The sequence below is a fragment of the Cetorhinus maximus genome, chromosome 6 (genome assembly GCF_964194155.1).
Source record: "Cetorhinus maximus chromosome 6, sCetMax3.hap1.1, whole genome shotgun sequence".
Classification (NCBI taxonomy): Eukaryota; Metazoa; Chordata; class Chondrichthyes; order Lamniformes; family Cetorhinidae; genus Cetorhinus; species Cetorhinus maximus.
The window spans coordinates 97574965-97598542 of record NC_135884.1 but is presented as its reverse complement, the minus strand read 5'-3'; the positions used below and the strand labels follow the sequence as shown (position 1 = coordinate 97598542).

The 23578-nt window shown below is 42.8% G+C and overlaps 1 protein-coding gene and 1 non-coding gene across 2 annotated transcripts; one reads left to right on the top strand and one right to left on the bottom strand.

The window, feature by feature from the left end:
- Positions 1-815: 815 nt before the first annotated feature.
- On the bottom strand, positions 816-898 carry trnal-cag (transfer RNA leucine (anticodon CAG)). The gene has a single exon. It is a non-coding gene; the product is annotated as a tRNA-Leu (tRNA).
- A 135-nt stretch (positions 899-1033) lies between these two features.
- On the top strand, positions 1034-23254 carry LOC144681967 (bifunctional arginine demethylase and lysyl-hydroxylase JMJD6-like). Its single transcript, XM_078544148.1, has 4 exons — positions 1034-1814; positions 4190-4325; positions 12279-12408; positions 20539-23254. The coding sequence occupies exons 1-4, from the start codon at positions 1171-1173 to the stop codon at positions 20622-20624; spliced, it is 996 nt and encodes a 331-aa protein (XP_078400274.1). The 5' UTR covers positions 1034-1170; the 3' UTR covers positions 20625-23254.
- Positions 23255-23578: the final 324 nt, after the last annotated feature.

Genomic DNA, 23578 nt, shown 5'->3' with positions numbered 1-23578 from the left:
GAAATGTAAACCAGGCAGGTTGGCCCTTATTGGTCAAGGCATTGCCCTGAGAAATGAGTCAGTGAATGGCTGTCACTTATTTTGTTTAGCTGAAACAGGCATAATGTGTGTACATGTTCTTTCTGCTCCAAAGAACAGGGCCCTGTGCATTAATATATGTAGCTTCCAGTACATGCAAATGCGTGGACTGCCACCTGTTGATAGCATTTCGCCATTTCAGATTCAGCTTTTTTGGTCCCTTTTCTTGCTGTAACAGTTTCAAATTACAATAAGAAGTTTACTGATTTGGCCTTTTGTTGTCTGTACTACTCTAGGTGCTTAACAATGGAAAGGTTTTACTTCCTACCTCTGCCATATGAGCATGACCTGTTAATAATTACATTAAAATGAGAAATTAGAAGATTTGAGCAATATTGCCGAAGAATCACTGAAATTTCCAAGACATAAGACTTGACAGTCATGAGGTTATATCTATTTCTCTTTGATTTTATTAGGTTGGTTGTATTAGAGAGGAAAAATGTCAGGAAAAAATTGAAAGGCCATAGAGAAACATCAGGGAGTGGAACGAATTGCATATCTCTTTCAAAGATGTGGCATAGACACGATGGTCTGAATGGCCTCTTTACTGTGCTTAATGGGTACAAAATGGTTACATACATAGCAAAAATGTAATTAATTTGTGATATTTCTCATAATATATCAAATATTTGATTTTGCAAGTACATAAATTACATAAAAATACCTTATATTCTATAAATATATGAATTATTATAGGTTTATAATTGAATTTGACTTATAGAGAAAAAAAAAACTAATGTCAGGAGTGGGATTCGAACCCACGCCTCCAGAGGAGACTGCGACCTGAACGCAGCGCCTTAGACCGCTCGGCCATCCTGACTGTGAAGCGTGTCTGCGGCGAGGCGGCTCTTAATCGGGATGGCGACTCAATGTGATTTACAGATGGTGTGTGGATGTAATACTGATTTCCGCACCGGGAAAGCGTCTGTGATCATTATATTCGGGCCATAAATAGGCGGTAAAGGATGAATTTAAAGGCGGACTAGGAGCCTGCGCACCCGCTGTTTTTCTCGTATCCACGGTGATTGGACCATTTTTGTTTTGCAGGGTGAACTCTGACCCCCGACCCCTCCACCCAGTGGGGTCAGTGATATGGCGGCGGCTCGGAAACTGAGTCGGGAGGAGGTTGTGGCGCTGGTGGCCCTGGCCCTGCGCTCCGGGCTCAGCGAGCGGGACATTGCGAGGCTCGCGTCGGTGCAGAAGCTGCTGGGCCTCTCCCGGGGCCGGTGCCGCTCCCCCCGGCGCGGCCTGAGGCCTTCCATCGCTCTCCTCCTCCTGCTGCTGCTACTGCTGCTCTGCGCCCCGCTCCCCCAGCCCGCCCTCCGCCTCTGGTTCTGGCTCCGCGGCCTCTCGGCCGACAGGCAGATGTGCGTGCTTGGCTTCCCCGAGCTGCACAATCCCTTCCGCCGGCCCTTGGACTGCCGAGTCTGCCACAACATCACCGGTGTGGACAGGAAGAGCAACCTGAGCCATGAGGAGTTCTTGCGGGCTTACGCCTACTCCATGCAGCCAGTGGTGGTGGAGGACGGTCAGAGGAACTGGTCGGCCAGGGAGGTCTTCAGCTTCGAATTCTTCACACGGATCTACGACAACGACAGCCGAGCCCTGGACAACAGCGGCAGCGAGTGCCAGTTCTTCCCCTACGACACCGAGTTTCTGAACTTGGGGGATGTTTTCAGTATGGAGGCTGGCCGTGCTCGCATGCACAGCAATGCCAAACCTTGGTACATTGGATGGTGTGTAACAATTCAGCAATTTCATTTTCCTTGCATGGTTGGGGGAAGAAGTACACACAGTTGAGGGAGGACAGTGGATTGCAAGTCAGTAATCCAAGCTTCTTCTTCCATGAGGGAAATAAAAATGCAATGGCCACGATAAGGTGGGAAAGGGCATGAGAGATAAGTCATGATTTGGTGGTATCACTCATGGACATTGGAGGCTGAAGATTGTAGGAACATGGAGAGCAGTAAATGAACAGGGCCTTGGAGAGCCCTCCATTTAACAGGAAAGGGGGCAGGTTAAATCATCAACTACAGTGTTAATTGGAGTGAATGTAAAGGAAACTTTGGCCAGCATTGAATAATAATTTGAGTTAGACAGCATATGATAGCAACTTGTTCTGAAGTACAGAGAAGTGTAAGAGTGTGGTGGTGATGATTCACCAAAACCTATGGATCTGCCATTACCCATACTGATAACAGTGAATTAATTACAACTTTCAAGGTGATGAATGATTTGGAAATTAGCAATAGCTTCACATAGCTTTAGCAAGGATGAAATGTAAGGACAATTGAACAGCCATTTGAAAGTTGGAGATCATCTTGGGGATCAGATGCGTGCAAGCACATTTAAATTCCGAAGGAAAGGTGGACTGAGAGTGAGATTTTAGAAATAACATTCGAAGGTGATAAGTTTGAAGGATGATGGGATGATATCATAAAATCGACATTCTGATTGTAGTCCATAAAGCAGTGGAGGCAGTAGTCTGCTGATGTCAAGTCATAATGGAGGAGCAGAATCAACAAGGCAGATTCTTTATCAGATCATTGAGATTAGAGTTAAGAGGGAAAAATTAACCTAAAACGGTTCACCTAATAAGGAGAACGGAAAGTGAGCAATCTGGACTGAAGTGAAATGAAAGGAAGATTCATAAGCTACAGGGGACAGCTTTAGAAGTGATCTAAGGAACAGGGATTGCAAGGCAGGAAGACAACAGCTGGCGCTTGAAAGCAATTATTTAGCAACAAGAGGACCATAACCTGTAATCTGCCAACCATCCAAGAATTTTTATATTGCATGAATGACATTGTTTTTGAGTCGATGGCAAACCTTGGTTTTGGTATTGTGGACTCATTCTGGAAGGTGAGTTACTGAGGAATATTCTATCTAAAAATTTTGTATTAAATGTAGTATGAATCATGTTTTGGGGCGCAGCTACAAGTGTGAATGCTCCAACTTATTGACAGGAGAGGAAATCAGGGCGTAGACTTGTAATTTAACACAAAGCTCTGTTTTGATGTTGCAAGCTGGTACTGATTCTTTTTCATTAGAATTGCCTGTTTATTGAACAGCAGGCGATTGGAATTTCAGACTTTATATTGTTGGCATCTGTACTCACTGTACAAGGTCACAGCAGTATATACTCTGTTTTGCCCTAGCTGTTTTATATAATTTTCCCTTGGCCTCAGCATTGAAAAAGGGCCAATGTAATATGTAGGTAAGTGGAAGAAAAACAGAAAATGCTATAAACACTCAGGTTGGGCAGCTCCTGGAGGGGGAAGGGGGGAGGAGAGAGAGAGTTAAGAACCCATACTAAAATGGGAATTGTGGATTAGGACAGAATTTTTGAAGTTCCAGGTGATTATTCATAGCAAATAAGCTGGCGCTACAATGCATAGACAATATTGTTTTAAAAAGTTATTCAGATAATGAAGGAAATCTGCCCCATTTCTTGATCATTCTTTCCAAGTTGAAACACAGGATCAGTAATAGCGGTGGCAAAATTAAATACTCCAGTAGCACCAATTGTTTAAAATAGAATATATGTTCCAACAGGAACTTGCTGTTCCCTGGGATATGTTATCTGCAGTACGATGCTGGTGTTTGTAGTAAGTATTAAGATGTAATTTACACAGGATACAGTTTAGTTTCGACTAAAAAAAGAGGGCCAAATTTTCTGGTCTCCGGATTCATGGAGACTGAACATATGACTGAAGATGCGTATCAGGACCTTGTGGAATACCTGACACACAGACCTATGTGTGAATTGTGTAACCCTGACTCTTCCCCCAGCCCCAATTCCTCACCTTCCCCTGTGCCCCCCGCCCCCTCTCCCCCCCCCCCCCCCCCCCCCCCTCCCCCTCCCCCGCGCCAAATCCCCGTCCTTGTCCCCGGACACTCCTCCCTCCCCTCTCCCCACCCCATCCCCGGACCCCTCTTCCTCGGTCTCCCCCCCCCACCTCCTTCCTTTGGTACCGGCCTATGTTACTATGTGCAAGCAGCCTTTAAGAATGTGTGTGGGGTGAGGAGCTGTGGTGGGTGTGGCAGCAGAGGGAGGGAAGTCAGTTGCCAGTTCCATTTGATAATTGTTAACTCTATTTTCATTTCACAGGAGTAACTGTGATTCCAGTGCGGCAAGTATCCTGAGACAGCACTACAAACGACCATATTTTATCCCAGCCATTTCCGAATCTAGTAAAATGGATTGGATATTCATGGGAGTACCAGGGCATGGAGCCCACATGCACGTAAGAGTGAGAAACAGTGACTGCTCATTTGTTCTGTCGAATTGCTGCATAATCTCTCGTGCTAAAATGTAAAATGTCTACACAAACTGGGGCATCTCCTTTGTTTTGCAGCTGCACCTTGGGCTTTAGAACTGCAGATTAGAGACAGTTTAGGAACATTTTGTGTTGTGAAACCTGAATGGGGACTGCTTGCTATGGGCCACCCAGTCATGTGGAAATTCTAATGCACCTTGTCATACACCAATCTGACCCTAAAATTTGGAATTTGTCTTCATGTCAAAACTTACTGTCCTTCCCAGTAATTCATTGTAGCTGATGAACTAAGGTACTTGAGATATCGTAGCGCTTTATGTCAATAGAAACTTTCCTTTAATGCAAACATATATGATTGGGAGACACCAATAACTAAGGGAATTCAAGGATTCTGATAAAATGCTACAGAATACACTCCTTTAACAACTTACAAAGAAAGCATCTTGTTTTATTTAACACATTTGTTCCAATTTAAATGCCATTTGCACAAGCATTTTTCTTTGCCATACATATAACTTGTCTATAGGATAGCAATCCAGTAGATTATATAGCAGTTATCTGCTGTTACTAGTATAGAGTGAGGATTGACACTTGTGGAAAGGTCAGTACTGCCACAGATGTGCACATGTTTGGCTCGGTTAGTTTTCTTGCAGTCAAATCCACTCCAGGGCTTCAGCCCATAATTCTGGCCAATAGGCAAGAATAAAGCAAAATGAAGGCAGATGCATTGAGTTGGGCAGTGGAAGAGAGGCAATGGAGAAAATGGTCAATGGCTACAGAGAGGGTGAGGAAGACAAGAGGGGCTAACACGTCACGGCTACAGTCACAGGATGTCATTTGTGACTTTTGAATGGGTCCATTTCTTATCAGAAACTGAAACCTGATTGGATAAAAAGGAGTTGCAGGAAAGATGGACACAGATTTGGGAGATGACAACACTCGACATAGGAAAGAAAATTTTATATTGGAAGATCAAGCAGGAGTTTGTAAGGAAAATGGGACCAAAGGCAGGGGTGGTTTGGGGTGATGATGACAGTTTTGAAAACGGGCACAGTACCAAAGGAGAGGGAACCATTAGCAATGTCAGTGTGAGGGCTAGGTGATCAGCATTTTAGTGGGAATGGGATAAAGGGAACAGGAAGTGTATCTCAGGAACAGGATAAGCTCAGCAAGGGCATGATGTGAGAAAGGAGGGAAGCTAGAGAATGATAGATTCAGGACTAGAGTCTGGGAGTGCTTTGGCTTGATGGGCATAGGGAAGGGGAGAAGTAGCAAAAGTAGCTGAACAGAGCATCTGAATCATGGTGACAAAGAGACGTGTGAGCTCCAAAGACTTTGTTGGAGCCAAGGGTAGAAAGGACAGGAGAGAAGGATTTAAAAAGATTGTAGTTATCTGCTCTCTAGGATGACCTTGGAGTAGAAGCGATTTTACTTGATTTGCTCCAGCCGTATCTGGTGAGGGAAGGCTTAAACAGTTGTGTGCCACATACACTCAAGTCTAAATCTCTTGACCTTGAGGGTTTGAAGATGGGGTCATACTGGGGGAATAACTGAGACAGGAGAGGGTAAGGATTTTGCTGGGGTCAATGGTATTAGACATGGAGGTGAGGAGGTGGTGAGCAGATTGAAGGCAAATGGAGGGCCAGAGGCTCCAAGATTAGGAGTTTGAAGGTGCAGTTTTGAGATTTTCTTAGATGGGTGAATGCAAGGAAGGATGTAAATATATTTCTTTGGCATTTATTGCCTATCTCTAATTAACCTGGAGAAGGTGGTGGTGAACTGCTTTCTTGAAGTGCTAAACTCCCTATGGTGACAGTACTCTCACAGTACTGAAACATGGCAATATATTTCCAAGTCAGAACTATCTGTGACTTGGAGTGGAACATGCTGATGGTATTGTTTCCAAGTACCTGCTCCCCTTGTCCTTCTCACTGCAAGTTGACAGTTTGGGAGGTGCTGTGAAAGAAGCTGTCAAAGAAACCTTGCTGAGTTGCTGCAGTACATCTCATAGATGGTACACACTACAGCCACAGTGTGCCAGTGGTGAATGTTTAAGATGGTGGATGGGGTGCCAATCAGTCTGCCTTCTTTGCCCTGGATGGTATCAAGCTTCTGAATGTTATTAGAGCTGCACTCATCTAGGCAAATAGAGAGTATTCCACCATACTTGTGGCTTGTAGACAGGCTTTGGGGAGTCAAGGTGAGTCACTTATTGCAGAATATCCAGTCTATGACCTGCTCTTGTAGCCACAGTATTTATATGGCTGGCCCAGTTAAAATTCTGATCAGTGGTAGCTCCCAGGATATGGGAGATGATGAGGGATTCAGCAATAATAATGCTGTTGAATGTCATGGGGAGATGGTTAAATTGTCTCTTGATGGTGATGGTCATTACCTGGCACTTGTGTGGCATGAATGTTATTTGCCACTTATTAGCCCAAGGCTGGATGTTGCATATGGACAAAGACTACATCAGTGTCTGAGGACGGGGGAATGGTACTGAACTCTGTGCAATCATCAGCGAACACCCCCACTTCTGACCTGACCTTATGATGGAAGGAAAGTTCTTTGATGCAGTAGCTGAAGATGTTGGGACGCTACCCTGAAGAAGTCCTGTAGCTGAGATGTTTGGCTTCTAATGGCCACATCCTTCTTCCTTTGTGCTGGTTATAACTCTAGCCAGTGAAGAGCTTTTCCCTGATCCCCAGTGGCATTATTTCTAGAGGGATAGAATTGAAAAGTACTGAAACTATGTCAACTTGTAGCGAACCCTGGTTAGACCACATCTGGAATATTGTGAACTGTCCTGGTTGTCATATTATGAAAAGGATTTGGAGGCCCTGGAAAGTGTGCAAAGAAAGATTTGCAGAGCTGTTACTAGAAATGCAAGATTATGCCTATCAAGAAAGAAGGATCAGACTGGGCCTCTTTTCTTTTAAAAAAAGAAGCTGACGGGTGACCTAATAGAGTTCTTTAAAAATTATGAAACGTTTTGATGGAGTTGACACAGAGCTTTCCACTTTTAGGGATGAGCAAAATTAGAGGCCATCAATGTAATATGATCACCAAGAAATCAAATGGGGAATTCAGAAGAAACTTGTTTACTTCAAGAATGGTGAGAATATGGAACTGACTAATACAGGGAGTGGTTGAGGCAAATAGTATAGGTGCTTTCCAGAGTAGACTCAATAAGCATATGAGGGAGGAGAGAATAGAGGATTACTCTGATAGCATTAGATGAGCAAGATTGGGAGGAATTTAGCAGGTCATTGGTAAGTGCCACTTGATAGCACTGTCATCGACACCTTACATCACTTTTGATTGCAGGTAGGGTGATGGCGCGATAACTGGGCGATTGAATTTGTCCTGCTTTCTGTAGACACAACATATCTCGGCAACTTTCCACATTGAGGTAGATACCAGTGTTGTAGCTGTACTGGAACAGCTTGGCTAGAGGCAAGGCTAGTTCGGTCTTCAGCACCACAACTGGAATGTTGTCTTGGCCCATAGCCTTTGCCACATCAAATGTGGTCAGCCATTTCACAATATCCTGTAGAATTAATTGTATCATAGTAGATGCCAACCCTGATGGTGGTGAGCTCATGCTTAACCTTATCTATGTCTGTTGTCTCTAAAGCATGCATGTAGTCTGGTATTGTAGCTTCATTAGGTTTGCACCTCATTTTTTAGTGCACCTGCTGCTGTTCCTGACTTTCTCTACTATACTCTTTACTGTGCCAAGGTGAACCCCTGGTTTGATTGCCGTGGTAGAGTTAGGGATGTGCCAGGCCATGAGAATACAGATTGTGGTTGAATACAATTCTGCCACTGCTAATGCCTCCACAGTGCCTCAACGATGTCTAGCTTTGAGCTGCTAAATCTGTTCTGAATCTATCCAATTACTGTAGTAGAGCCACACAACATGATGGGGGATATCCTCTGTGTGAAGATGCAACTTTGTCTCCACAAGAACTGTGGGGTGGTCACTCCTACCAATGCTGTCATGGACAGATACTTTTGCAACAGGTAGATTGGTGAGGAGGTTTTTCCCTCCTGTTGGTCCTCTCACCACCTGACACAGGCCCAGCCTGACAGGTATATCCTCAGGACTTGGCCAGCTCGGACAGTAGTGATGTTACCTAGCCACTAATGATGATGGACGTGAAGCTCTCCTATTCAGAGAGCACATGCTGTGCCCTTGTTTCCCTCAGTGCTTCTTCCAAGTGGTGTTTAACATGGATAATACTGATTCTTCAGCTGAGGGAGGGTGGTAGGTGATAATCAGTAGAAGGTTTCCATGCCCATGTTTGACCTGAGTCTGCAAGGGGATATAGATGGGTGAAGTGAGTGGGTAGAGGTTTGGTAGATGACGTGTAATGTGGGAAAATGTCAGATTTTCCACTTTGGCAGGAGGAATAGAAAAGCAGAATATTATTTAAATGGTGAGACATACAGAATGCTGCAGTACAGAGGGATCTGGGTGTCCTTGTACATGAATCTCAAAAAGTCAGCATGCAGGTACAGCAAGTAATTAGGAAGGCAAATGGAATGTTGGCCTTTATTGCGGGGGGCGGGGTGTGGTGGAGTATAGAGGTAGGGAAGTCTTGCTACAACTATACAGGGCATTGGTGAGACTATGCCTAGTGTACTGTGTACATTGTTGGTCACCTTACTTAAAGAGGGACATAGTTACATTGGAAGCAGTTCAGAGAAGGATCACTAGGCTTATTCAGGGATGAAGGATTTGTCTGTTGAGGAAAGGTTGAGCAGGTTGGGCCTAAACCCATTGGAGTTTAGAAGAATGAGAAGTGATCTTTTGAAACATAAGATTCTGTGGGGGCTTGACAAGCTAGATGCTGAGAGGATGTTTCCTCATGGGGGAATCTAGAACTATGGCGTACAGTATTAAAATAAGGGGCCTCCCATTTAAGACGTTTGTGTGGGGATGAGGAATTTCTTCAGAGGGTCATTAATCTGTGGGATTATTTTCCCAAGAGAGCAGTGGAGGCTGGGTCATTAAATATATTCTAGGCTGAGTTAGACAGATTTTTGATTGATCGGGGAATCAAAGGTTAATGGGAGCAGATAGGAAAGTGGAATTAAGGCCACATTGGGAACAGCCACAATCTTATTGAATGGTGGAGCAGGCTTGAGGGTCTGCTCCCATTTATTATGTTCTTAAGAGCCATGAGACTTCATGGGGTCTGGTTGCCAGATTATAAAAAATATTTAGGGTCACTGGAGAGGGTACAAAAAAGATTTAGAGATGTTACAGAAATGCAAAGTTATGTCTATCAGTATAGGAGAAACAGACTGGCTCTCTTTTCTCTTAAAAAGAGAGGCTGATGGGTGGCCAAATAGGCAATTGGACATTTTGTTGAAGACTCCCAGGGCCGTTCCCCACTGTCACCAGCTCTTGTGGGTCTGCACCATTCCTGGTGTGGTCTAACAGAGGTTCGTTACAAGTTGAGCATAGTTTCTCTGCTTTTCAATTCTATCCCTCTAGAAAGAATGCCAGTGGGGGTCGGGAAAGCCTTCACTGGCTGGAGTCATACCTAGCACAAAAGAAGATGGATGTGGTCATTGGAAGCCAATTATCTCAGCCAGGCACAGGAATTCTTCAGGGTAGTATCCCAACGTCTTCAGCTGCTCCATCAAAGAACTTTGCTTCCGTCATAAGGTCTGGTCAGAAGTGGGGTTTTGGGGTCAGGAATCATTGTTGAAGACTCCCAGGGCCATTCCCCCTGACTGTCCATCACTGTGTCACCACCTCTTGTGGGTCTGCTGTGCCAATGGAACTCGTACTGATGGGGAATCCACAACATACAGGGAGTCCTGTGTACTCATTGAAAGAAACTTCTCCAAAGACATGACGTAGAGATCATCTCTCCTATGTCTTCCATTTCACAATGCTGTTGAGCCAGTTCTTCTATAATGTTATCATCACTGCATATTCTAATAAAACCAATTTTAAAAATAATTTTCAATCGACAAAGACTAAAATAAAAAGCATGTTAAGCATACTTCATAGAATAACAGTACAAAAGAAGAGATTGGGCTCAGTACTACCTCTGCAGTAGGAACTATCTGCTCTAACCCTATTTCTCTTCCCTTTCCCTGTTTCATTTTATAATTTTCCATTTCAAATACAAAGCCACTTTTCTTTTCAACTGTTATTGTATTCCTTGATTCAGTAGCCACTTGTTTTACATTTTAATAGGCCTCTATGAGAAAAACATTCTTTAAAATTTACCCTTCATTCTTCTGGTGATAGTCCTAACTTTGTGTCACCTTTATTACTGATTTATCAATCAGTGGGAATAAGTTTTCTACTACCCTTTCAAAACTTTCCATGATTTTGAAAATCTTTGTTAGATCCCCTCTTAAGCTTCTTTGTCCCAATTTTAAAAAGCCCCAATGTTTTGAACTTTTCCTCATATAGCATTTAATTCCTGGTATTAATCTTTTGATTCATTGCTATAGCCTTTCCAGGGCTGAAATATGCTCCTGCACATAATACTCCATTCTGTGCCCTAACCAATGCCTTGCACAAATTCAACATCACATCTATTTTTATATTCACTTAGTGATTACTGTTACAATAAAAGGTTGTTAATCTGCTGACTGTAATTTCCCTTATGATCCATGGTTTTTGTAATAATCTTTATTAAGCTGCCCAGTTTGGTTATGAAAATAACACAACCTGGTTCCCAGACTCCAACCACCTCAAGAACATGCTCCAATCCAAGAGAACAACACAAGTGCTGGAGTGATCTGTTCCTGTCCTCTGTGCAACTGCATGGCTCTGGACTTAAAGAATCCTTAAAGGGAAAATGGGTTCTATTCTTGTACTATAATACAGCCTGGGCATGTGCTTACATAATATGTAGGTACAAATACATGGGTTACACATTTATCTGTGGCCACAATTTTAGGCATTTACCTGGCTTCAAATCTTTGCCTTTGCACTATTCTGTTTATAATACAGTAAGTGCTTAGGCCAAATGTTTATCCTGTTCCCAAGGGGTGGATGTTTTAATTTGCTGCTCTTGTGTTTCCAGGCTGTCTGCTGTTCATTGAGACAAGATTCAGATTTTCCTTTCTCCTTTGCTGTAGGAATGCTTGGATTGACATTTTTAAATCATTTTACATCTTTCTAATAGTGTCCTTGTATAAAGCCCATTTAATTATATTGCTGGTCTTAAGACTTAAAATGCCATATTCCCAGAGTAGGAGGAAAGTACAATGAAGTTTGATCTCCAGCAAGGTTAAGTGGAAAGAGTCAAAGGTTATGAGGGTAGACAGGAAAGTAGAGTTTGAGGCCTCAATCAGATCAGCCATGATCTTATCAAATGGCAAAGCAGGCTTAAGGGACCAAATGTCCTACTCCTGCTCCAAATTTGTATGTTCATATGAAAGAGTTTCATCTTGAAGATGAATGTGCATGAATCTCTTTTTAAAAAATTCCTCAGTTCTTCTTTAATATCTGTTTAGTGAATGGGTTTTAGTGGTGCATTTACACAATAGCTGTTGGTCTGAAGTAGTTAGTACGCAGATGTAGCCTTAATGTAGAGTTTGGGCCTGGCTTGACACCAGAATGATGTAGAGGGGTTCTTGGAGGAGTGGGTCTTGTTTATCTGTGTTTGAGTCAGTTTGGGCCTTCACACCCAAATTGCACTCCAACTTTCTGAAGCCGTGTTAGGTTTCAAACAATTGCAAACATCTAGATTGTGAATGCATCACATGAGTTTATTTTCTTTCATCTGCTTCACATTACTGTTATAGGCTTAGCCCCAAGCCTATAATCTTGAGCTTTCTGACCTGTTACTATGTAGAGATTACGGCCTTTAGGCTTTAATCATCTGTGTTCCTTACATTTGATGTGAAAATGATTTAATAACTTGTTATATTTTCCTTTAGATTGATGATGTAGATAATCCCTCGTGGCAGGCCCAGATCAGGGGCATCAAACACTGGAAGCTGGAACCTCCAGCAGAATGCTATTATGAATGCTCTTCTCTGGAAGCTATTGTGTACCCTGGGCAGATCAGTAAGTACAATGGTACTGTGCATACTTCCAATGAGCATTCTTGCAGCTCTCCCAGATATTTATAACATTGGAAAGAAGTGATGACTCCTGAACTTCACATTTACAGCTATAATTTACAGTCTTATAGGAACAAAGATTATACATTGAGTCCAGTGTTCCCACAGGCCTGTATTTGTATCTGATTGCATTAAACAGTTCAGGCTTGTCATCAAACACTGCGCTGCCTGGAAACAGAACATTACAAATTATTATTATGCAATCAATTGTCAGTCAGGGATTAATTTGCACACTGACTTTCAATTGGCTATGTCCCAAGTCTTGTTTCGACAGTGGTTGTGCTGCTATTGTAATCTAGCCCAGTGAGCTATTGAAGTGTAATACTGGATAATTCACTTTGTACATCAAAGATAAAGGCAGCCTGTCGGTGGGTTTTAGCTGCTCCCTGAATGCAGTATTATATTTGAATTGCACATTTATTGTTGAGCTGGAGATCAAATGACCACAACAGACAGGAGGTCCGATTGTGTATGCACAGAGTCGCTCCAAATAGCTTCTAAATAAAGGAATCAATTTATACCATCGTCTTCTGAAAAAGTATAGTATTTTGAACTAAATTCTACGGATGGATACCCAGCTAAACAGGCTGTATTCACCTTGTATAGAGTGAATGTGGAAAGAGGAAATAAAGTATTGTCGTGACATTAGAACAAATTCCATTTCAGATTTTGCTTATTTAAAATGCCTCTCAACCGTTATAGGATGTACAAGTGCCACATTAGATCAAATCTGAAGAGCTCTGATAGCTATTGCACCATGACAATATCCCAGATTAAATACTTTTCTAAATTAGCTGATCTCAGCTGTGAGACTGGGCAGGCCTGACAATTGACCTACTAGGGAAAACATAAGGAGGAGGGCAGAAATAAAAGCTGCCAAGATTTGCACTGTAGTGATTCCGTAGCGAAAGATTGGATCAGACGCTTGAGAATTTGAAAGTATGAGTAACCTGGGAAGAGCTTTTCCCAAGGATGTGTACTTAGAAGGAGGTAGGGGAATGTGAGTGGCAAGGAAGACCAGAAAATGGTTGGAGATATCCTTGTGTTTACCCCGCCCCCGCACTTTAAAAAAAGTACGTGTATAGGAACAGCAGCTGAGTAGGAATGTTCTTTGCTGTGATGCTGCATATGGTGGAAAAGGCTGTTAACTCTCACTGTCTAGTAGCACCCATCAGTAAAGGGCTGTAGGCACTGTTGCAAAATTAGCCTAGTGTGAGATACTGCTTTAGTAAAGGAAGGGGCAAAATCGAGAAACAGAAGTAACAAATATATTTAAATAATTTATAGTCATCTACTTGGATCCTATAAATGGTTAAATGGAGAGAGAACCTCATTAGCACAAACTGAGAGGCCAACAAAGAATTCATGTTGATCAGGGATTCAGCTCATCGATTGTAGTGGAACTGCAGCCAAGTTAGCGCTTGATTTGTAGGAATGGTATGATTTGTTTTAGTGTTAAGAGGATGTTTCTCTGTTTGTTAAAGATAATAGAGTTAAAAAAAGCCACAGGCACCTGCCACATGCTGCACTGTTACTGTTATAGAATACCACATTACTAACCAGCTGCTAACCTACGTTCTTCCATGTGTATCATGCAAAGTAAAGGCACAAATCGCATAACAGATGGCTGAAGCACTCGGTCCCAGGACACTTATTATTTATAGAAGACACAGGAAAGATGCAACAAAATACTAAACTGAAGCTTAACTGTTTCTTTATTTATAATATTCCACATACATCCACACCCTGGCACTCAAATCATGGAACGTTCATGCCATTTACAAAATAAACAGTGATGTACTGCTGCTATAAACAGAGACTCATTAGAAAAAGAATTGCATTTATACAAGACACTGTGTCATGCGCTAGCTCCAATGAGGCTGAACAATATGAATTATTTATTTTTTAAAATCCAGTTGAAGGACATGAAGAATCACATTGAATACTAAGTAAGTTGTTTAGAAACTCTGGTATTAAAAAAAAATCATTGCAGCAATTGGTAATTGTAAGTTTTTTAGAGACTGTGAATGTTGCCATACTGTACCTGTAAGAGAATTATTTCAGTGGAACTTGGAGTGCTATTGTACTGCACTATAGTATATTTAATCTTTTTACTTAGAGATATAAAAAAGGCAAACAAAGACCAGGTAACCCATGAAGCAGGTCCCATCCCAACATGGTACAACCTACACAAAAATCAGTCCATCCTTGAGAGAGACAATCTCCTGGGAAAAACACGAAGCCAGAATGAAAACTTTGTGCTAATATTGGAAAAAAACCTTTGGGAAATTCCTCTCCGATCAAAAATGCAGTCAAATAAGCTCCAGGAGACTTTGGTGACTGATATCGCCCACCTTCATGTTCAAATCCCTTTTAAAGGGTTGCAGCGAATCCGCATTCATGACACATATAGGCAACCTATTCCAAAGGTCAATAGTTGTCTGGGTGGTATTACTTCCTGGTCTAATTCTATGCTTTCCTAACTTCTGATCATAATCCTATAGCACAGAAGGTAACCATTCAACCTGTCATATTGACCCTTTGGAAAAAGCTGTCCAATTTAGTTCCTTTACTCTGCAAATTAGTTCTCTTCAAGTAAATGTCCAACTGCCTTTTAAAGTCCCTATGGAACCTGTTCCATTACCCTTTCAGGTAGTATATTCAAATCTTAATAAAACTCTGTGTCTCATGTCATCTCTAATTCTTTTGCCAAATATTTTAAATCCGTGACCTCTAGTTACTGAACCATTTTGCCACATGAAAGTTTCTCCTTACTTCCCCTTCAAATATTTGTCTCATTCCCTTTTGTAAATTACTATTGAATCTGTGACCACTACCCTCTCTGGCAGTGGACTCCAGATCTCACTGTGGAAAATAAATTAATAAAATATCCTTGCCTCTGCTTCTTTTGGTAGTTACCTTAAATCTGTGTTCTTTGGATACTTCTGCCACTGGAAGCAGTTTTTTTATTTAGTCTATCAAGACCTTTCATAATTTTGAACACCTCTATTAGGTTTCCCCTTACCACCACCTCTGCTGTAATGAGAACAATCCCAGCTTCTCCAATCCCTCCATATATCTGAAATCCCATGTCTCTGGTATCATCCTGGTAAACTTCCTCGTAATATTTTAGGACTTTGATATCTCTGCACCATTTCAGGGAACAAAACCGGGCACCATATTTGAGATGGCTGAACTAAGGCCATGTACAAAATGAGGATTACCCTTCTACTTTTATATTTAATTCCTCTTTCAAACTATCTCAAGACACTGGCCATGGACCTGCAATGATTCATGAACTGTAACTCCCAGCTTCTTCTCCCACTCAGCAGTCTTGAGTATGCAGCCCTGCAGTTATGCTTGCCCGGAATTGCCCCGGCATAGTTATGCTTGCCCGGAATTGCCCCGGCATAGTTATGCTTGCCCGGAATTGCCCCGGCATAGTTATGCTTGCCCGGAATTGCCCCGGCATAGTTATGCTTGCCCGGAATTGCCCCGGCATAGTTATGCTTGCCCGGAATTGCCCCGGCATAGTTATGCTTGCCCGGAATTGCCCCGGCATAGTTATGCTTGCCCGGAATTGCCCCGGCATAGTTATGCTTGCCCGGAATTGCCCCGGCATAGTTATGCTTGCCCGGAATTGCCCCGGCATAGTTATGCTTGCCCGGAATTGCCCCGGCATAGTTTTGCTTGCCCGGAATTGCCCCGGCATAGTTTTGCTTGCCCGGAATTGCCCCGGCATAGTTATGCTTGCCCGGAATTGCCCCGGCATAGTTATGCTTGCCCGGAATTTCCCCGGCATAGTTATGCATGCCCGGAATTGCCCCGGCATAGTTATGCATGCCCGGAATTGCCCCGGCATAGTTATGCATGCCCGGAATTGCCCCGGCATAGTTATGCATGCCCGGAATTGCCCCGGCATAGTTATGCATGCCCGGAATTGCCCCGGCATAGTTATGCATGCCCGGAATTGCCCCGGCATAGTTATGCATGCCCGGAATTGCCCCGGCATAGTTATGCATGCCCGGAATTGCCCCGGCATAGTTATGCATGCCCGGAATTGCCCCGGCATAGTTATGCATGCCCGGAATTGCCCCGGCATAGTTATGCATGCCCGGAATTGCCCCGGCATAGTTATGCATGCCCGGAATTGCCCCGGCATAGTTATGCATGCCCGGAATTGCCCCGGCATAGTTATGCATGCCCGGAATTGCCCCGGCATAGTTATGCATGCCCGGAATTGCCCCGGCATAGTTATGCATGCCCGGAATTGCCCCGGCATAGTTATGCATGCCCGGAATTGCCCCGGCCCACACTCCATGCCCGGAATTGCCCCGGCCCACACTCCATGCCCGGAATTGCCCCGGCCCACACTCCATGCCCGGAATTGCCCCGGCCCACACTCCATGCCCGGAATTGCCCCGGCATAGTTATGCATGCCCGGAATTGCCCCGGCCCACACTCCATGCCCGGAATTGCCCCGGCCCACACTCCATGCCCGGAATTGCCCCGGCCCACACTCCATGCCCGGAATTGCCCCGGCCCACACTCCATGCCCGGAATTGCCCCGGCCCACATTCCATGCCCGGAATTGCCCCTGCCCAAATGCTTTATACTTTATTGTCGATACTGAAAGCCAGACAGGGGCCCAATTCCAGTTGCCCCGTTGCATGTAGGTCTGCTGGCAGCCAAGATCCCAACTCCCACTCATCCTGGTGTCATCCACAAACCTGCAGACTATTCCCTGATGCCTTTATCCAGATCATTAGTGTACAACTTTATTAGAAAGCTTTTAGTTTTGATATATCATTTTCAGTTTCAAATTATTATACATGAATAAAATATTAAAGATTTGCATGTTAAAGTCATTTGTACTCATTTCTTAATTCTCAGCTTCTTGCCTGCAGTTTCAGATGTCTCACTGAGTGACCAAACTGAAAGATCATTAGTAGGACGGGGAATATGGTTTTGTGTTGCCCCTTACTGTATCTCCATGCACTATATCACTACAGATATGCAGGTTGCAAGTTAATTGATTCACAAGTGCCACCACTGGGGCAGGAGCGAAAATTTTAGAGGCATGTCTCCAATCCCTCCGCTCTCTGACTATCCTGTATTTACTGATGTGGTGTGCCCTTTAGTTATCTTCTGCAACTGGTCATGTTTTGTTAGAAGTAGTGTTTCCCTGATCACCATTTCTACCTCCCTTCCTGACCACTGTCTGAGGCTGAACTGAAGGATTTGCAACCTTAGTGATCTATTTGATCCTGAGCTGAACTTCCAACCCCATGTCCTCTCCATTGGCAAGACCACCACTTCCACCTTCGATATTGCCAGTTTCCACCTCTGCCTCAGTCCATCTGCTGCTGAAACTCTCATCCATGTCTTTGTTTCCCCTGGACTCAACAATTCCAGTGCTGTCCTGGCCAGCCTCCCCCTTTCCACCGTCCATACACTGGAGCTGAACTAAAACTCTGCTGCCCATATCCCAACTTTCACCAAGCTTCATCCATCCTCACCCATGTTCACTTGACCTCCATTGGTTCCCAGTCTGGATATGTGTTGAAATCCCTCCATGGCCTCGTCCCTCCCCATCTCTGGCCCTGCAACCCTTCGAGAACTCTGCACTCCTCCAATTCCTTTCCACGCTCTCAATTTCCAACATTCAACAACTGGCAGCCGTGCCTTCAGCTGCCTCAGCCCTAAACCTCTCTACCTCTCTCTCATCCTTTAAGTTGCTCCTTACAAACCCTGACCAAGCTTTTGGCCACCTGTCCTAAATTCTCTATGCATCTCAGCAATAAATTTTGACGGATAACACTCCTGTGAAGCACCTTTGGACATTTTACTATGTTAAAGGTGCTATAAAAATGCCAGTTTTGGTTAGAGGTTCTGTCTTTCAAATGAGACAATTGAGGCCCCACCAAGTCGACCTAAAAGATCCCATGGCAATATTCTAAGAAGAGCAGGCGAGTTTTCCTGGTGCCCAGGCTAATAGTTATCCCTCAACCAGTATATTTGTGATGCCATGTTGCCTACATTACAACAGCAAATACACTTCAAAGCGGCCATTTGGCTCTATAGCTCTTTCCCTGTTAATGCATTTTGGTGCTATTCTTTTTAAAGCCCGTGTTAGGGCACCCTGAGGTGGAATAGTCCAAAGGCCACCTGTGATGCATCCTTGGTCAAATTGCCCGTGAGCACTCGTTGATTATGCTCAGACATTTACTCACCATTATACAATAAGCGTTCTATGGTTTCAGCTGATACATAATATAATGACTTAACTGTTGCTGGGAAGCTTGTAGCATGTTTAGTAAACCATTATTTGCACTTTAAGTGCAGATTTCCTTTTTAGGAATGATTTGCATTGTAACTGAGAAATACAAATTTAAAGAAATTTTGACTTGAAAAGTGTTAACGGAAGTCACACAGAGCAGATAACACTATTAGGTCTCAGTCAGAAGTCTCTACTGAACAAACATTTGGTGTTAGTTATGGTGTAAGGCCACTTTACAGTGAACTCGTATTTATGGTGATGGCACGTCAAAAAGAAAAACCCAAAAAAAGCTGTGACTTCCAGCTTGTTTAATGATGCCTCTATTCACTACAGTTGTTCCCAATAGCAGTCACATCAAAATGACTCTCTCACTCTCCCTACACACATTATTAGATCTGTGTCATGATGTAATTTGTCAGATTTGCCATTAGGAAAATCACTAATTAAGTGGTTCAGTAATTGCGCAGTGTTGACTCCTGAAGTCCCACGTTATTTTAAGAGTAAAACACTGAACTGTGGATTTCGCAGCAACATGAATTTTGTGCAACAATTCATTCCTCTAACTTGTTGCAGTTAGCCTGAGTGAAGTAGTTAAAGTTATTCAGTATATCCACCTCAAAATCACTTGGCTGAAAATGTGTACTTGCTAACTAATTTAGCTGTTTATTTCTGTTAACTCAAGTGAATACACAATAGTTGGAGGAAGTGCGTGATTTGAGATTTAGGTTTCTAAACACATAAATATTAAGAAGTCACTGATGCACTTTTACTGATGTGTTGTTATAGAATGAAGAGTAAAGTGCTTGATCTTGAACTCTAAGGCTTTTAGAACAAAGCATTAAAATAAATTAACCTTTAATTATGTTTTTTAAATTTATTCTTTCATGGGATGTGGGCATCGCTGGCTAGGCCAGAATTTATTACCCATCCCTCATTGTCCTATGTAGTATGGGTATGCCCACAGTGCTGTTAGGGAGTTCCAGGATTTTGACCCAGTGATAGTGAAGGAACGGCGATATAGTTCCAAGTGAGGATGGTGTGTGGTTTGGAGGGGAACTTGCAGGTGGTGATGTTCCCATGCACCACCTGGAAGGACAAGGCCAGCAGATGGAGGTTGGGGGTTGCTGTCATGCACCCTGTAGATGGTACACTGCCACTGTGCCGGAAGTGAATGTTTAAGGATGAGTTGGAGGTAGTGAATGTTTAAGGTGGTGGAATGGGTGCCAATCAAGTGGGATGCTTTGTTCTGGATGGTGTTGAGCTTCTTGAGTGTTGTTAGAGCTGCTGTCATCCAGGCAAATGGAGAGTGTTCCAGACTTGTACCCTTTGGATGGTGGACAGGCTTTGGGGAGTCAGGAGGTGAGTTACTTGGTCAGGTCCTTAAAAAGGAACATCTTGCATAAGAATCAAGATGTTATTATCCGAATGAGTGCTCATGTGTGCATGCAAGACAGTTTACATATCCCAGCTCATTTTTATTGTAGGGAGGATCAGGCAGAAAGACTGTACTTTGTATTATATTAATCTTTTTTCTGGGGTTTGGCTGCAGTTGATCCATGTTGCCGACAATAAGTTGCTACTTATATTACAGCTCCTGTGTACATACATATGATGTTCTGCAAATCTTGTATGTTGTACAGCATCACTGGGCAATTTGCATCACTATGCATCTCTAATGCTTACCCTGTTAAATAAGTAATTCTAATGCTTACCCTGTTAAATAAGTAAACAGATGGTACACACTGAAATAGCTTGGCCATTGCTGTTGTAACTTTGTTTTCCTCTTCCTCTTAGTTGTGCTGGACACGAATAAATGGTTTCATGAAACGCACATTTTGGGAGAAGAGCTCAGTATTACTATTGGTTCAGAATATGACTGAGTTCTGACGGGTCTTCACCTTGGGAAATGAAATACTTGAAATACTGTTATGGCATCAGAGGAAGAATGGAGAAAGGCTGCAGGATTGGTTACTGACTCCATTCTAGTTTGGGTGTAATCCCAGCTGTGTGCATGAGCGGACAATTGTACACAACCTCAAATGATGGTAAACTGAAGGATTGTTAGATTGTGTCTCTCTCTTAACTGGCAGTCCTTTAAAGCTTCATTTACGGATGTTAATTATTTGGCATTTCTGAACATTGAAACCAGAGGAGTAGAGGGTAAATGGGTCTCTTAATATCCTATTTTTGTCGCTATTTTTGAAAAAACTTTTTCAGGTATAATGCACTTTTTTTTTTGGCTAATGCTTTCGGAAAATAAGATTTAGAGTTGGGAGTTCCCCAGGAGTCTGTTAATATTTCCTTAGAGTCCTCCACACACAAAATTGAAAGTTACAGTCATAAAATGCTGCAAACCAAATTCAACACAGGTTTAAAAATAAAGCTCTATTTCTGCCCCTGCGAATACTTTTTAGATCTCAGTTCTTAACACACAAACAAATTTCAGGCTGTAGCTATGTCTCCAGTTTTCCTGCTAGATTCCCCCGTTCACTTTGGCATCTGTTCAGCAGTTATGTATTTTCTTTACAATGAAGTTTCATGTGGTTGACAGTCGGGCCTTTTGCGAAGTATATGGGACTCTGACATCTCATTTCAGCATTTTAAAATCAGTTCACAAGTTATTGATCCCATCACTGGTGTTGTAGTGAATGTACGGCACTTCACATATCTGGACTGTTGACTTCTCTGTTCTCCCCTTTTTTTCTTGCTGGTCAACAGCAACTATGAAGGAACATCAGTTCTAATGAGAGAATCACACTTGGAAGGTTAACCATGCTTCCTCTTTTGGATATTGTATTGAATTACATATAAATTGCAATGTGGAGACAGCACTTTGGCCTCGCTGTGTTGGTAATAATCCTCCACATGAACAGTAGCCCTACTGCTCTGTGCCTGCACTGTTCCCATGGCCCAGCTACTAACTGATCTCTGCACTTCAGCTTTTAAAGCAATACACTTGTTAAATATTCCAGAATATTATTGGCTTCCAATGAGATGACTTTGCAGCTACTAGCTTTTTGTTCCAATTTTTAAGAACTTTTTCAAAATGACAGCTCTGAATAAATGCAGCTTTTGACTCCATCTACACTATTGCAACTCTCATGTTGAGTGATAGCTGTGAATAACATAGCTATTTTCATTGCTGTCTTTTGCAGCTGGCATTAACTTCTCCAGACATTTCTAACTCAATGTCAGAAATATTTATAGTTTAAAAGAAAAGATAGTAATAGGAAGACTTTCGCTTCTAGATACAATTGAAATATCAGCAGAACATTTAAAAACTAAAATGCTTAATAACATACACAATCTATCTAGTTTGTACAGACACAAGGTCAGGCACTCTGCAGTGTAACTCAATGGATCAGATGTGGCACAGAGCATTTAGACTAGGAAGGGCCCCAAGTTTGAGCAATGATCTATGTAGAGTTGATAAGTAACATGAATGACCTGTGTATGTCCAGGCTTTAGGAGAGATGGTGGTGGGGGTGTGGTTTGTGGGGAGGGAATGGAAAGTTGCCGGTGGTTCCTGCTCCTGATTGCTATCTAGTGATCTCTGTTCTTTTGGAGTGAACCTTTGACTTACTGGTAGAGTCAGAAGGTGCAAACTTTGAAACCAACTCCATTCCTTTGCGAGTAGTGACTGGAGCTCTGATTTAGTGCCTCCCCAACTATATTATATGGGTTTATGGGAGCCCACAAAACCCTCCCACTGTATAGGGCTAACTACTGTATCAACTGGTATGAAGACAGAAAGAGGGTTCACGTTGTAGCCTGTCAGACTGTTAATCAGTCTGTGAGTCCTTCCACTGCTCCCTTCACACTCTTCTCCAAGGGAAGGATGTGAAGAGATGAAAACAGCCTCCCTGCCTGATATGTGTAATTGGACACAAGATCAAGTTCTGTTTAAATAAGTGGCTCATCAGTGTACTGTACACAGTGCACTTTAGGCTAGGCTTATCTGTGAAGTAATCGAGAGCTGCTTGCATCTGTGTAACTCAACCTGCCTTAATGAGAGGAAGGCAAGAGTGTAAACAGAGTGAAGTTGACCTTTGTGGAAATGCAAACATCAACATTCCTGCCCATACATGTGCTGATTCTTTACTGCCCATTGGGACAGATTTATATATCCTTTTATTACCAGCTTTCACCCCAAGGAGAAAAGGTGTTGCTGCCTTTTCAAAGGATGAAGTTGTAGTGCCCATTTTTCCATGTGAGCCTGGCTGTTTAACTACAGGAGATTTTTAGGTCCACGTCAAGCACAGGCTGCTGGATGGTGACCAAGAGCAAATACCTGGCTATATTTTGCTTCCCTAACCCAAGGGACTGAGGTCAATTGTAGTATCCACAATGCGCCCCCCCACCCCCACTCCCAACTTCAGCTGAGATGTACCTAACCCTGATGAAATAAGACACCTTGCTGGGTTGTATGACTCCCCAGATACGCAAACACATCTCTCATGAGGCTCTATGTAGTTATTGGTTTTGCCAAGAACAAAATGTCTGGAGTCAAAATTGTGTACAACTTAAATTGTGTAGCTTCTTGTTGATACTGGGATCAGGAGTTTATTTACATAGCCTTAAGTGATTAATGGGCGGTTTTCAGGCATCCATTATTTTTCCTATTTGTATTGTCATTATCAATACTGAAACATTCAAAAATATAGAATATACAACATGGATGCAAGCCATTTGGCCCAACCAGTTATGCTGGTGTTTGTTCACTATACAAGTCTCCAGTCATTTTATCCATCTGATCTCAATCTTTTGGCATATCTTTCTATTCCTTTATCTCCCATACCTGTCTAGTCGAGTTCCACATGTTAACCTCTGTGTA